The sequence below is a fragment of the Caretta caretta genome, chromosome 9 (assembly GCF_965140235.1).
Source record: "Caretta caretta isolate rCarCar2 chromosome 9, rCarCar1.hap1, whole genome shotgun sequence".
In the NCBI taxonomy this organism is placed as follows: Eukaryota; Metazoa; Chordata; order Testudines; family Cheloniidae; genus Caretta; species Caretta caretta.
In genome coordinates, this window is record NC_134214.1 from 42,403,471 (window position 1) to 42,419,322 (window position 15,852).

At 43.8% G+C, this 15,852-nt stretch overlaps 1 protein-coding gene across 1 annotated transcript in view; it reads left to right on the forward strand.

Annotated features, from left to right (window-relative positions):
• Positions 1-15,852, forward strand: part of LOC125642457 (vesicle-associated membrane protein 1-like) — a 100,187-nt gene that overhangs the window by 68,247 nt on the left and 16,088 nt on the right. Inside the window, exons 2-4 of the mRNA XM_048863869.2 lie at positions 8,278-8,401; positions 12,676-12,834; positions 14,677-14,728. Of these exons, the coding sequence (XP_048719826.1) occupies positions 8,278-8,401; positions 12,676-12,834; positions 14,677-14,728 (335 nt within the window). The remainder of the gene's footprint in view (positions 1-8,277; positions 8,402-12,675; positions 12,835-14,676; positions 14,729-15,852) is intronic.

The following is a 15,852-nucleotide window of genomic DNA, read 5'->3' on the forward strand; positions in this document are numbered from 1 at the left end:
ACACTGAATAGCAGCAGTGGAACTGACCAATCTGAGCTGTTTCATTTAGCAAGGAAGCCTTGAGGGTCACAACTCTAAGGTAGCCCTTCACATGAGTGGTTGGGGAGCTGGCAGGAAAGCAGGCAAGTTTTGAAACCTGCCTATATTCCATTGGAAGATTGGTTGAAATTGACACATTTCCACAAAACATTTTGCATTTGATAAATCAGGATTTTACAGTGTAAAAATGTTCCGCTGGAAATTTCCCGACCAACTCTAATAAAGAGAACACCTCCTTCTTGCCGGTCTTTGGAGTGTAGGAGCTCTGGAATGATGTGAGGAACATGCTGTGAGTGCTTCCAGTCCTTTTGGCTGAATTAACCTGTACAGGGGACAATGTGGTCCCTGAACATACAACTGAACCCTAATTCCAACCAAATAAGAAGGCATCAGTGAGACTGGTGAGAAGACTATGATATAGCAAATTAGGGAGTGCTTCTGATTTATGGAAATTCATTTTAAGCACAGATAGGGAGGCAAAAGTGCCTTGTAAATGTTGGTCAGAAAATGTGTACAGAACTGAGCACCCAGCTTTTTAGCCAAACTTGGATGCTTTCATTTTGGGGTCCTACAAAGATTGGAATGCAGAAGCATGGTCAGAAATTGAGACTGGGTGCAGTGTGGGGCGCGGGTAGCAACCCTACCCAGCTTGTCCTGGAAGACTATGTCTCCTTTATAGGTTACCCTTGTTAGCCAAAGCAGGTGGCTGGTTTAAATACTATCTCTTTCCATGTATAAGCATTCTGTAGCCTCAGAGATTTTAACAAAATATAGCAAGGGGATGACTGCGTTGTTGTATTTTTAAACTAGCAAATGGGTATCACACAATTTTTCCACATAAATTGCCTAGTTGGGTTGATGGGAAAAGGGTCATTTCCTCTAGAGCCATGATGATATTTTACAATTTCAACTGCAGGATCCCAGAACATCCTCCCAAAACACTATCCATACAGTGTGTGTTGTTTAAATCAGTTGAACATTATGGTCCAGATTCTGATCTTTGTTATACCAGTGTAAATTCAGAGTACCCCCACTGATTTTATTGGAGTTGCTATGATTTGAGGCTGGTGAAATAAGTTCACAATCTGGCCTTTTGTGTTCATGGCAACTGATGGGAATTTCACAAGGATGTGCTATTTATCATATGACTAAAGCCCTTTCCTTTCAATCAAAGATTGATAAATGATTTATCGTAGTAAAAGAAGTGTAATATGCAGCATTAATCTCAGTAAGTGAACAATGATCTTTCTGAGGGGCTCTTGGACTCGACAAAATGACAAATCAATACTCAGGGTGCATTTGAAGAATCAACACATCTCTATTAAATACAAGGTGTTGTGGCAGTTTTCTGATAGGGACGTAATTCCAGTAACATTAATCAAGCCCTGGTAGAAAGGAGTGATTCAGAGAGACACTGTGCTCCCTCAGGCTGTCGTTGTGGGGGAGGCATTAGGAGTCTAGGAGTGGAATTTATGTTGGGGGGGTGGTGGTGGTTCCAATTCAAATGTTCAGGGATTTCCTTGGCAGTTATAGGAAGGTTTTATTTCCCTTGCAGGAGGAATTGATGGGGAACCTTCAGTAAAGGTAGAGAGTCATAGGTTTGATGTGTGGGCTTGAGGAATGGCTGCTTGAAATCATTAGGAGCTATCAGGCGAGTGGGATGATTTGCCTGCTGGATCTGTCAGATCATCTTAAGGAAATGTTTTTTAAAAGCAATTTTGAGGATGACCACGCTGGTCTTGTATGTAAGGTGGGACATATGGGTTCTATTTCTAGCTCTGCCACGCTTTGTAATCTGTGCTCTTGGGCAAACGATTTAAGCCAAGTCTGTTGCTCTGGGGCGGCAGTTGGTGTTTGATACTGACAGAAAGTGTGACCAGACAGAAAGTGTGAAAAACTGGGACATGGGGTGGGAGGTAATAGGCACCTATATAAGAAAAAGTCCTGAATATCGGGACTGTCCCTATAAAATAGGACATCTGGTCACCCTATTTGATACTGTCCAGGATGGGTGGGCTAAGTACTACAGTGTCCCTCAGAGATCCTCCCCCTTGCCATAAACTATCCTCAGCCTAAATTTCCTCCCATCCCTTTCTCCCTCTGCTGTTATTTGTCCTCTTTTTTGATGCCTCTCCTTGCTTAGCTCACTCTCAGCCTCGCTCTGATTCACGAGGGTGGTTATACATTCACAGCACTGAGTAGAGGGGGCAGGTTCTCAACCTCATCTCCCCTCAGCAGCTCAAAGATATGGGGAGGAGCCATGCTGAGTGAGCACATCAGCTCTCTTCCTGCTCACACCATCAACTAATTTAGATCAGTGGTTGGAGGAGGGAATGAGCTCAGAAACTGCTCCCTGCCCCCAAAGCTCTGTCTGCTGGTGATTGGCCACACTGCTGAGCTGGGCTGTAACCTAAGTAAGTAGGCCTAGCTGCAGGGCAAAATCCTCCCAACCTGAAAGAAAAGGAGAAATGAAGGTCTATGGCTTGACATTGCCCAGCTACCTTAAGGCCCCGGAAGGGACTGATAGTGAAGCAAAGTATAACAGTAGAAGAGAACTGGATGGTGGGGGTAGTCAGAATGAGAATGATGAGCAGAGAGTGAAGAATGAGGGTAAGGGTTGCTGATGGGGAGCATCTGAAGTGGGTGATGCAGGATGGGGAGTGACTAATGACAGATGAGGATGTGCCCGGAGAGTGGGATCATGGGTAGTTGGTGGTAAAGAGGCAGGAAGGAGACAGGGATGGGGAAGCTCAGAAATTAAGAGAAGGTAACACAGGGCAAGAGAAGGGAGGGACTATTCTAAATCACTGTTAGAAAACGGGGCTTAGGGCACACAGCCCATGAAAACATTGAAGGAAAAGAAGTGGAGAGGATGGGAGGAAACAGCCAAGGGAGAAACAGCCAAGGGAGACCTAGCATGTCATGTATTTTCTCTCACTTTATACACAGCTAATACTTATAAGAGTCTGAATCACTGCCCTCCCCAGTGCACGGATTGCAATCAGATTGCCTGGATTGAGGATTTATGCGCCCTGGGGCCAGATTTACAGAACTAGGCATGCCCACGTTTTGCTCTTTATATGGCAAATCCATCCATTTCATAAAGAGTTGCATCTACTGTTTCAGCTCATCTGGTTGTGCCACCACTGCAAGGTGGTTTAGGTCTGGTCTACGCTACAGGGATAGGTGGAATTTAGCCACTTTAGGTTGATTTTATAAGCAATGCGGCTACACAACCAACCCCGTTCCACCAACCTAAAGGGCTCTTAATATTGACTGCTGTACTCCTCCCCGACGAGGGAAGTAGAGCTAAAACCGACTTTCCTGGGTCGAATTTGGGGTAGTGCAGATGCAGCTCTGTGCAAATCGATGGTATTGGCCCTTGGGAGCTATTCCAGAGTGCTCCACTGTGACCGCTCTGGACAGCACTTTCAACTCCGATGCACCAGCCAGGTACACAGGAAAAGCCCCGGGAACTTTTTAATTTCATTTCCTGTTTGGTCAGCGTGGCAAGCTGAGCAGAAGAGGTGACCATGCAGTCCCAGAATCGCAAGCGAGCTCCAGCATGGAGTGAACTGGAGACACTGGATTTGATTGCTGTATGGGGAGAAGAATCTGTTCAGGCAGAACTCCAATCCAGCAGAAGAAATACTGATATATATGCCAAAATCGCACAGGGCACGGTGGACCAAGACTACACCAGGGACACACAGTAGTGCCACATGAAAATTAAGGAGCTCAGGCAAGCCTACCAAAAGACAAAGGAGGCAAATGTTCACTCTGGGTCAGAGGCCCATACATGCCGCTTCTATGATCAGCTGCATGGCATTCTAGGGGGGAAACCCTACCACTACCTCACCACTGTCCATGAACACCTGCAAGGGGGAAGCCTCACGCAACACAGAGGAGGATTTTGTGGATGAGGAAGAGGAGGAGGAGGAGGAGGAGAATGCGCAGCAGGCAAGTGGAGAATCCATTCTCCCTGGCAGCCAGGACCTTTTCATCACCCTGGAGCCAATACCTTCCCAAGGCGTATTGTTCCCAGATCCTGAAGGCGGAGAAGTCACCTCTGGTGAGTGCACATTTGTAACTACATTACAGTTATTAAAAGCAATTGTGTTTAATGTTTGATTTGCCCTGAACAATTGAAATGCATTCGCAGCCAGTACAGCTACTGGAAAAGTCTGTTAACGTGTCTAGGGATGGAGTGGGAATCCGCCAGGGACATCCCCATGAAGCTCTCCTGGAGGTATTCTGAAAGCCTTTGCAGAAGGTTTCTGGGAAGGGCTGCCTTATTTCGTCCTCCATGGTAGGACACTTTACCATGCCAAGCCAGTAGCAACTAGTCTGGATTCACTGCAGCACAAAGCATGGCAGTGAATGGTCCTGGGTTTTGGTCACATTCAAGCAACATTCAGTCTATATCTCTCTGTGTTAGCCTCAGGAGAGTGATATCATTCATGGTCACCTGGTTGAAATAGGGGAATTTTTGTAAGGGAACAGTAATCCCCTCTGTTTGGTGATCCCCGGCACATTAGACCCTGGTCATGATCGGCTGTTTGCGCTTGGCTAAAAAGGATCATCCCGGAGAATAGCCACGCAGGGGCGAGGAGGGATGTGCTGCACATCCACCCCAAAACCTGCAGCCCCTCCTTTTAAATGGCAACTGCAGGCCCTCCTTTTAAATGGCAAAACCAACCGGCATTGGTTGCTATGGGAAAGGCGAGTGCTGCAGTTTGAAACCATTCCCACATGTTATGAACGCGGAAGAGCCAATCCCGCATACCCTTTGGCTTACCATGGCTGCCTGGAAACCGAATTCTGTTGCCCAGCCATGTGTGATGTGTCACCATACTGGCAGGTGCTCAATATAAAAGGAAAAATGTGACCTTGTACCTAAAACACATGTGCTGTCTGCTGTGAATTGCTTAATTCACTGTGAAACGGTCTCCCTTTTGTTCTCAGAAACGTATCTTCTTAAATTCTACTCTCCCTTTTTTCCCCCTTGCAGCTGCAAATGTTTCTATGCTCCCTGTATCAACTCCGTCCCTGAGGTTATCGCACATTAGAAGGCAAAAAAAAATGCAGTTGCGATGACGTTTTTGGAGTTCATGCAGTCCTCCCGCACTGATAGGGCACAGCTGAATGCATGGAGGCATTCAGTGGCAGAGACCAGGAAAGCATACAGTGAGTGTGATCAGAACATGCAGGAGGAGATGCTGAGGCTAATGGGGGAGCAAACAGACATGATGAGGTGTCTGGTAGAGCTCCAGGAAAGGCAACTAGAGTACGGAGCCCCACTGCATCCATTGTGTAACAGCCTGCCCTCCTCGCCAAGTTCCATACCCACCTCACCCAGAAGCCCAAGAACGTGGGGCAGGAGGCTCCAGGCACCCAGCCACTCAACTTCAGTGGATGGCCCAAGCAATAGAAGGCTGTCATTCCAACAGCTTTGATTTGTAGTGTGGCTACAATAAGCAATGTGGCCTTGTCCTTCCCTCCTCCCCCACCCCACCCGGGCTACCTTTTACTCATCAGCATTGTCAGTGATCTCAATTTTTTTTTAATAAATAAAGAATGAATGAATGGATGGATTCAAAACAATTGGGACTTTATTTCTTTTGCCAGCTGTGGTCAAAGAGCAGGGCGGGGGGAAGTGGGATTGGCTTACAAGGAAGTACATTCACCAAAGGGGGTGGCTTTGCATCAAGGACAAACACACAGAACTGTCACACCGTAGCCTGGTGGGTCATGAAACTGTTTTTCAAAGCCTCTCTGATGTGCAGCACGCCTAGCTGTGCTTTTCTAATTGCCCTGGTGTCTGGCTGTTCATAATTGGCTGCCAGGCGATTTCCTCAACCTCCCACTTACTCTCTCAGATATTATGGAGCACATAGCAAGGAGCAATAACAATGGGAATATAAGTTGTGCTGAGGTCTAACCTACTCAGCAAACCACGCCAGCACCCTTTTAAATGTCCAAAGGCATGTTCTACCACCATTCTGCACTTGCTCAGCCTATAGTTGAACTGCTCCTTACTGTTGTCCAGGCTGCCTGTGTATGGCTTCATGAGCCATGGGAGCAAGAGGTAGGCTGGGTCCCCAAGGATAATTATTGGCATTTCAACATCCCCAATGGTAATTTTCTGGTCTGGGAAGAAAGTCCCTTCTTGCAGCTTTTCGAACAGCCCGGAGTTCCGAAAGATGCGAATGTCATGCACCTTTCCCAACCATCCCACTTTGATGTCAGTGAAATGCCCTTGTGATCCACCAGTGCTTGCAGCACCATTGAGAAGTACCCCTTGCAGTTTATGTACTGTCTGGCAAGGTAGTCCTGTGCCAAGATAGGAATATGCGTTCCATCTGTTGCTCCACCACAATTAGGGAACCCCATTGCAGCAAAGCCATCCACTATGACCTACACATTTCCCAGAGTCACTACCCTTGTTTGTAGAAAGGTATTGATTGCCTTGGCTACTTGGATCACAGCAGCCCCCACGGTAGATTTGCCCACTCCGAATTGATTCCCCACTGACCGATAGCAGTCAGGCGTTGCAAGCTTTCACAGGGCTATTGCCACTCGTTTCTCAACTCTTAGGGCAGGTCTCATCTTGGTATTCCTGTGCTTCAGGGTGGGGCAAAGCAACTCACAAAGTTCCAGGAAAGTGGCCTTATGCATGCAAAAGTTTTGCAGCCACTAGGAATCATCCCATACCTGCAACACTATGCCGTTCCACCAGTCTGTGCTTGTTTGCCGGGCCCAGAATTGGCGTTCCACTGTATCAACCTGCCCCAATGCCGACATGATATCCCAATTGCCACATCCCGTGCTTTCAGGAACGTCTGTGTCCATGTCCTCCTCACAATCATCCTTGTGCTGGTGGCTCCTAGCCAGGCTCTGCACATACTGCAGGATAATGGGTGAGGTGTTTACAATGCTCACAAAAGCAGTGCGCAGCTGATCAGGCTCCATGCTTGCCATGCTATGGCATCTGCATAAAAGGTGTGAAACAACTGTTTGCCATTGATTTCAGGGAGGGAGGGTGGGAAGACTGATGACGTACTCAAAACCACCCGCGACAGTGTTTTTGCCCCATCAGGCATTGGGAGCTTAACCCAAAATTCCAATGGGCAGCAGGGACTGTGGGATAGCTACACACAGTACACCATTCTGTGACTCATTGCTAGCCATGGTATTGAGGACGCACTCTGCCGACTTAATGCACTTAGTGGGTACATGCACAATTGACTATATAAAATTGCAAAAAGAAAAGGAGTACTTGTGGCACCTTAGAGACTAACAAATTTATTTGAGCATAAGCTTTCGTGAGCTACAGCTCACTTCATCGGCTCGAAAGCTTATGTTCAAATAAATTGGTTAGTCTCTAAGGTGCCACAAGTACTCCTTTTCTTTTTGCGAATACAGACTAACAGGGCCTGTATAAAATCGGTTACTAAAGATCAGCTTCTATAAAATCGACCTAATTTTGTAGTGTAGACATGCCCTTAGAGACCAGCTTCAAGTCTTTTTTTTAAGCCATTGTAAGGAAGTTAGGCCTTACCTACACATACTTGCTGGAGCACATGTTCAGAACTGTTGCTGTGGTTTGTTTGATGCCTAGTTCTGCAGTTGACAGACAAATGGACTTAGCCTCGTTGCCAGGGGAGAGTTTTCTAAAATTTTAGTGTTTCTGCCTAACCCCTCAGAGGATCTTTGCTAGACTGTATCTTGCATTGCAAGCAGGGCACACTATAGCTAATGAAAACATGGAAATGAATTGCACAGAATCTAACTGGAGTGCTTGGTAAGATGCCCATTATGCATTGTTCCATGGATACTCTGAGCAGTATTTCCTCCTCCCTGACTTCCACTGCTCAGCCAGGGAAGAAAGATGATTGATAGCTAATCAAAGGGCCTATCCAAGGCACACAGGATTCCTGTTGACTCCAGTAGATATGCCTGAATCAGAACTGTTTAATGGGGAAAATGAGGGGAAAATCAGAACTAACCCGGAAGGGCACAGTTTTCAAACTTGGTTCCCCAAAGTCAGGCACCTGGTGCCTAAGTACAGAGTTAAGTGCCTAACTTTGGACACCTGCACTAACTGACAATCAATGGAAGGCTAGAAAACTCTGCTTTTTATCTGTGCGTATACACATCTTGGACTGGTAGCAAAGTGAAGGTGCGAATGAATGAAATTCAATGCATGTTCAATTATTTTCTTTGCTTCTGGTTTAGGTCAGCCCCAGTTCCCACCCAAGGTGCCGGAGGTTCCACAATTTCCGGGGCAGGAGGGCCTCCACCCCCCACCAATGTGACCAGTAATAGAAGACTGCAACAGACACAAGCTCAGGTCGATGAGGTGAGCTGCACACAACGGGGCACTGATGAGATTTTATTTTTTAAGATGATTAAATGACTGTTTGCCCAGTTAAAGATCCTGTCGCCTTTATTCAATTGAAGTCAGGGGGTCTATGGAATGAGATTTATGTGAGATAAGGTTTTTAATAGGCAGATTGCAGAAGAGCTCATTCATAATCTTTATACCCCTAACAACTCTGCTCACAAAACAAGTATGACTTAGATGTTACCTCTGTCATTGTTTGCAAATACCCAATATAAATATAAATCCTTTCTGGGATTATAAAGACATAGGCCCTGCCCCTGCAAGCTATTCCTTATGGGAAGGACCCTGTGTCTGAAAGCCTGGATTAGTTTCCAGGGTCAGGCTGTAGTTAGCAATAAGGGCTTTATTTAATTTATTTGGTTACTATTAAAAATGAAATTCAGGGAAAGACAAACAGTTGAGCAAGTCCACAGAGCAACAGCTCCAAGAAGTTGCCAGCTACTTTTTGAATGATAGTTCCATATGAGACCTAGTTCCAGCATGGATTCCCTCTTCATTGGGATAATTCCCCTTAACAATCTTACTCCTCGTCATGGATCCACAGGATCAGTGCTATGACCCCTCACTTTGGAACAGCCTCTGGGAGGACTCCTTCAGTGAGCCAGACCTCCTACGGGCCTCACTGTTCCTTAAGAGTAAGTCACATGGCTTCACTGCCTCCGAAGCCTCGACCTCTGGGCCTTCAGCAGTCCTGCTTCCCACCTTGAACCCCTTTCAGCGAGTCCCACTGAGGCGGACTCCTGAGATACACTTGTAAATCTTAAGGAGCAGTGCATCTCCGACAGCATCTTCAGTGACCTTCATGCAGTGTTGTCAAAACAGAAAGGTTTATTAGTCAACAGGAACCCAGCGTAGAAAGCCCTTGGTTAGCATAGAGAAAAGAAAGTGGCTCTGGGCTAATCAGAGTGGACCGTTCTCCTTAAAGTGGTATGTCCCCATTGGCTTCTGCTCTGAGTCTGTACCCTCTTGTTCAAGTTAACCAGGCCAATCCTACCTGGCCCCTCTTCAGTCCTTTGTTCTCCAGTTGGTTAAACACAGCTGGCTTCCTACAGAGGAGGGAGGGGGGAAGGGGGAGTGGACCATCCATGGTCATTAGTTGCTAGGTAGCAAATGTCCCAAAGTTTGGCTTTGCCATTGTCTTCATGGATTCCCCAATGATATGGGCCAAACTCAAGACACCTAGGGGCCATTGACAGCTTTGTCATAGCTTCCCAAGAGTAAATAACCTTTTCCCATGATTCGTACAAAATATTACAGAAAATTCTCACTCAGTTTCACTCATCATGCCAGCATTCATTTACCACCATATTCACTGAACTAGTGAAGCTAATCCTGGGTGCAACCCATCGAGCTAATCTTGGGGTTTGATCATGGATAAGCTGCTGACTTGCACGATGGCCAGTTATATAGTGCAGACTTTAGATGTGTGTATTAAGTACAGTACATAGAAGACTTCCTAGGCCATGCTCCATTACCTAACTGAACACCACATAGTTAGGAACAACTAGTTGTAGAGAACTCTATCTTGCTCTCTGTGGATCCTTAATGCCAATTCAGATGTACAAACACCAAAAAATATCCATTCAACTGGTGTTGGGATTGTCCCCAAATGCACCTCACAAGTATAGGAAAGAAGTTTACAGAAATCATCCAACCTGAGCTTCTCATTATACATACAATTAATGTTATATTTTAGACAGAGTTTTCTTCCTTTAGAACCTTCTTCGGCTTCATGTCCTGGATGCTCCTTTGCTGATATTTGGGGCAGATCAGAATAGCGTCCAGCTACAGAAAAGCCTAGGCCCAATTCTTCTCTCCCACTGGTTTTACAACAGTGTAATTATATTTACCTTAATGGAGTGACTTCTTATTCTCACTGTGGAAAGTGAGAAGAGAATCAGGACCACTGTGTCCCAGCCTTTGGTAGGACCCTGCCTCAGTTAGAATCATAAAATAAACTTCTCTACCTAAATAGACTGCATCATAAGGGTGCTGTGAGCATTTACATTGCTCAGAATCAAAGCAAATGACCCTACTTGGGAAGTGAAATATGATTAGTTTATTGCTTAAAAGGAGCTACTTCAAACACATGAATGGGGTTCTTCAAGCAGGAGAATGGAAATGGCTTCCAATAATAGACTGGCCAAACCAAAAGCCTAGAACTCTCCAAAATTCTGAAGACCTGGTTCTGAACTTTGTGGCCTGAGACACACTTTAGTTCTGATATGTTTAACTCAGGCCTACTGGAGTCAGCTTCGTAGTGAAGAGGAGTTTGAATGGAGAGAGAGAATCAGGCTAATTGTCAGGGAAGTCACTACCTGGTGAGTCTGGTAAGTGGACAGCAGGTGACCATCAATCCCAGGGTGCACTTGAAATGTCCAGATTCACTTCCATGGCTAGTTCAGACTTGGGATAGAAGTTGCTGTAGGTTGGTAGTCCAGAGAAGACATTTAAGGGAGCAGGCAGAATTCATGTTTTATGTGGTGGGGGAGCTCAGCCAACTGATAAATCACAGGCTGACTAGAATCAAGGAGGCAAAACTCTACTGAGATTTTCAAGATAGGATATATGTATCAAGCCAGATCCCTTGAATTTAATGGAACTGTGTTGATTTCCACAGCTGAGGATCTGACTCATTATGCTTTACTTTTATCTTGCCCTCTTACTGCAGTCTTTTCCTAGGAAATGTTTTTGTTTCAATGTGTCTTGTGGTAAAGCATCCGATGAAGTGAGCTGTAGCTCACAAAAGCTTATGCTCAAATAAATTTGTTAGTCTCTAAGGTGCCACAAGTACTCCTTTTCTTTTTATGGATACAGACTAACATGGCTGCTACTCTGAGACTATCCTTTAGGTGGCACCATATACTTGCACTATGGAAATCCAGCAGAGAAGCTATGGTTTTACTACAGTGCCATTTCATTTCACAAGGACAGGAACAAAACTTTACTTGCGAGTAGACGTGAAATCTCACACTGACTTCAGTGAGGCCAGGATTTCATACTGAGAACCTAATTCTGCTCCCACTGGAAGATAATGGGAGTTTTGCGTTTGACTTCAATGAGAGCAGGATGGGACCCACTGTCTTTTGTTTTCTCTTGTACATAAATACAAGATGCATCTTATAACTAAGCCAGTATGTAGGAAGAAGAAAAGGAGTACTTGTGGCACCTTAGAGTGCCTTAGTATGTAGGGTTTCACTGTTTTTACTGTGTCCAAAGTGTGTGTTTGACTCTTGATTTTTACTGCTAATTATTATTATTCTGAACAGATTGAATTAGATTAAGTACAATTGACATAGTCTGCAGCATTAATAATTTATAAGGAATTGCAGGCCAGTCTCACATTTACTGCTGCCATACGTGGGCACAACTTTATTGACTTAAACAGAAACTGTGCCTATGTAAGACGTTGATGAAGTTGGATCAGGATTTCTATTTTTAAGCATTAATTGGCTAAAAATGCCCAATCAATGTAAATATATTTCAATATGTATAAAATAACTGAATTACTATGCCTTTCCCAGTACCTACTGTGTGTCTCTTCCAATCTATGCTCTTTTGGGCATCAGGCCCATACTGGTCTTCATGGTGAAATTAACAAAGACTAGAGTTTTTCTATCCAAAATGTTCTCCCCACCTGCAATACCAAACAGGATTTCAGACTACAATCTGAAGAAGGAAGATCACCTTGTCTGCGAAGGAGGTTGTGGTAGCTCCTATTAGAAACTCTTATCAAGCCTACTTCTATAGTTATGATAGGGCAACTATGTTGTTAAGTCATCAGCAGTGAAAATAATACCTTTGGGCTTGTGTTCCTAACCAGCACTATGAGCTAGCATGTAATGCAAATGTGTTGGTGACTGCCCCGTGATAGGTATGTCAGCCAGTTTCCTGTAACAATAGCTGCTTTGCTAACTGGGTTAAAGCACCAGTGCGTGCATGTTCCTCAAAAAACTTCATGGAAATAACTAGAGTACATTTTAATGTCTTAGTATTTTATAGTCTGTAAGGACACTTGAGCTCAGCATGATTATGTGCACCTTACTATCTACCTAGGGCTCCCAGGATAAGTTTGAGTAGCCCTGTTATAGAGGAATTGTCTATATAATAGCAAGCCATAATTTTTACCTTGATAGCAAAGGGACCTTTCCCATTTGCCATGAGATTTCAGTCCTATGAATACAGCCTTTCCATGTATGGAGTCTGCTAACTGAGGGTTATCTTTTCAGGTGGTGGACATCATGCGAGTGAATGTAGACAAGGTTCTAGAAAGAGACCAAAAGCTTTCAGAGCTTGACAACCGGGCAGATGCATTACAAGCTGGTGCCTCACAGTTTGAAACTAGTGCAGCTAAATTGAAGAGAAAATACTGGTGGAAAAACTGCAAGGTAAAGACGATAGGTATTTCTTGTTAAATCTGTTAAATGTTAATTGTTTACTTTCACTTTGCTTTAATGAGCCCTTGTAACAGTAGGTTGGATTTAAATGACCCTTTTTCTGAATGCTGAAAGGTAAGATATGTTACTCTTTAAACCAGTAGGATAGTCTTTGTAAGCTATAGTGACTTTGAATAGAGATAGACTTAACCTACACTATCTTTGTGCTATCTGAAATTTGAATCATAATTATGAGGCTTCAGCCAATTTCTAGAGACAAGAATGAGAGAACATAGGTATTACAATACAGAATCAATCCAGTGATCCATCTAGCCCAGTATCCTGCCTCTGAAACTGGCGAGCACTGGCAGCTTTGGAAGAAGGTACGAGAAACCCTGCAATAGGCAGCTGTGGAATTAGCTTTCCCAAGGGGAAGTTTCTTTCTAACTTCCCCCAAATAATTAGAAGTTCACTTCTATACTGAAGCTTGAGCAATTATATCCCTTTCAAAGCTCTTGTTAAGTTCAATAGTTACTATGTAAACTCCAGCCAACTTTTGGATTTCACAGACTCTCTAGAATGTTTTGTAAAAGTTGGGGGTATCATAAAAGTTTTTAGATTTTTTTTTTTGCAAGAATTTCCCACCCCACCCTCATCTCACATAATTCAAACCCAACTGTTTCTTTGGGGAAAAATTTTTAATTTAAAAATCTAAGTGTGAGAACATGTGACACGAAAACTGAAGAAATTGATACACATGCAAAAACCTCAGCCCCAACATAATAAAAATACACTTGAAAACATGCACAAAGCCAGTATCAGCATAGCATATATGAAGAGTGGGGTGGAAAAGCCTTTCTCTCCTTGTGGGGGTTGATGAACCTCTTTCTCCTTCATGGAGGTAAGCTTCTGGAGGTAGAAGACAACGATGACCCAGGGCCTCCTCAGGCCACCATGGGAAATGAAGGCAGAAGAGAATCTCTTCAGCAGGGCCAGATTAAGGCTAAGCAAAGATTGAATTCACCAAAATCTTGCCCCTACCCCTCAACAGACTCATCCTCTCCCTGGAACAAGGAAGACTCCTCTTCCTTCCCGTCCTGAAACCACCTACTTCTCCACTCCAGTATCATCATTTCCAGCCCCCTGCCTCAACCCTCCTTCTCCCTGTCCCCATGCCAAACACCCATCCATATGCCTCCCTGGTGCAAATCCCAACCCAGTTGCCTGGCTTCATTTCTGTCTCCCCTAGAAACCTGTGGTGCTACTGGCAATTCACCTCCTTCTCAAGTAAGACCAGCTGTCTCCAGGGCTGGAACCTGACCCCCTACCCTGACCCCCCAGGTCCTCCCTGCTTCCCCTGAAAAGAAAGTAAAGTAAAGAAAGCTTCCAGGCTTCAGGAACCAGAGGAGGAGTAGAAGGAGAGGAGAAGTGGCCAGTACCAATTGTTGGCTCTTCCTTCCTGTCACACATTAGGGCCCATCTTGACTCTCACAAAGTGTGTGCTTTTCAATCACGTTAGCTAATCAGGTTATCTTACCATGATTAAAAGCCCTGTTGAGATACTGGTGAATACATCTGAAGCCATATTAGCTGGCCACGTTATACAACACAGCTACAACACAGCCAGCGAACACAGCTTCAAACGTGTTAGACTGTATCTTAATAGATGCTCTATCTCAGATTGGCTCGGTTCTAGGAAATGCTACATTAGGGACCTATAAAAATTGATTACAGGGTGTCTGTGCAATGATTAAGAACACTGGGACAGAGTGAACAGCCCACCTAAAGATAAAACCAGGAGCGACCTTTTATAATGCAAAGACCTCATTTTTCTTTCTTTAACTCTCTTTATAGATGATGATCATCCTTGGTGTAGTATGTGCAGTCATTCTTATTGTAATTATAAGTAAGTAATTTATTTTTTATGTACAATATAAATAGCTCTGTGATTTCCAATGTCCTCATGCGAAGGAAATAAAACATTTAGGAAGATAGTCTGACTCTGAATATTCCCTTCAAGTGTCCTGTTGTTATAAGGAAATATACTATGAATTTCACTGAACATTAATTGACTGTGGGTTGGAAACATCCAAGTTTTAATGGCACCCACTCTGTTATACTACATAGTTTCTCCCAGTTTAAATATCACCATTTCAGGATTAGGTAAACTTTTATGCAATCTCAAAGAGCTTCAGCCCTACTCTCATTAAAATCCATGACACAAATCCTATTTACCTTAGTGGGAGAAGACTCAGTCGTGTAAATTAGCTCACTGTTATAGAATCTGGACAGCAGGCCAAATTTTAAGTTACATAGGGTTGCTTAATGTGATTTTTCAAAAGTGCCAGTCAATGGCAGTTAAGCATGTAGGTGCTTTTGAAAATCTCATGAGGTCACTATCTGCATCTTTAGATATCTAAAACCTGTCCCAAAGCTGCCTTGAGTTCTCAGTGACACAAGGAGTGTCTTGTATTCTGCATATCTATATAATACCTGGAAATAGAATATGAACAATGGGTCACAATCGTATAGGCGGCAAAGCAGGGATATCATAATGACAGGACTCTGCGTTCAGATTTCATACATAGATAGAGACATTAGTATCAGAAAGGAAGGATTGCAAAGTCTTTTCTTTTTTAATATATATATTTAATATAATATATTAATTTATATTAACCCTAATGTCTCTATCTGTGTATGAAATCTGAACACAGAGTCCTGTTATTATATATATATTATATATATATATATATATATATATATATATATAACTCTATGTGTTAGCAACAGCTGTTATGAATGAAGTTGTTTCTTTTATGTAACTTTAATATGGCATTAGATATTAAAACTGGGCGTTTGTTCAGTCAGACAATACTGCCAGTAATCTAAAAGAGATTTAACAGCAAATTGTGTTATAGGCATGTACTAATACCTTCTTCTCAGATTACCTACTTCACCTTCAGTCTGTGTATGTTTGCTTCTGTTATACTTACAAATGATCAGTAAACATGAGTTAGGTGCATGATGAAA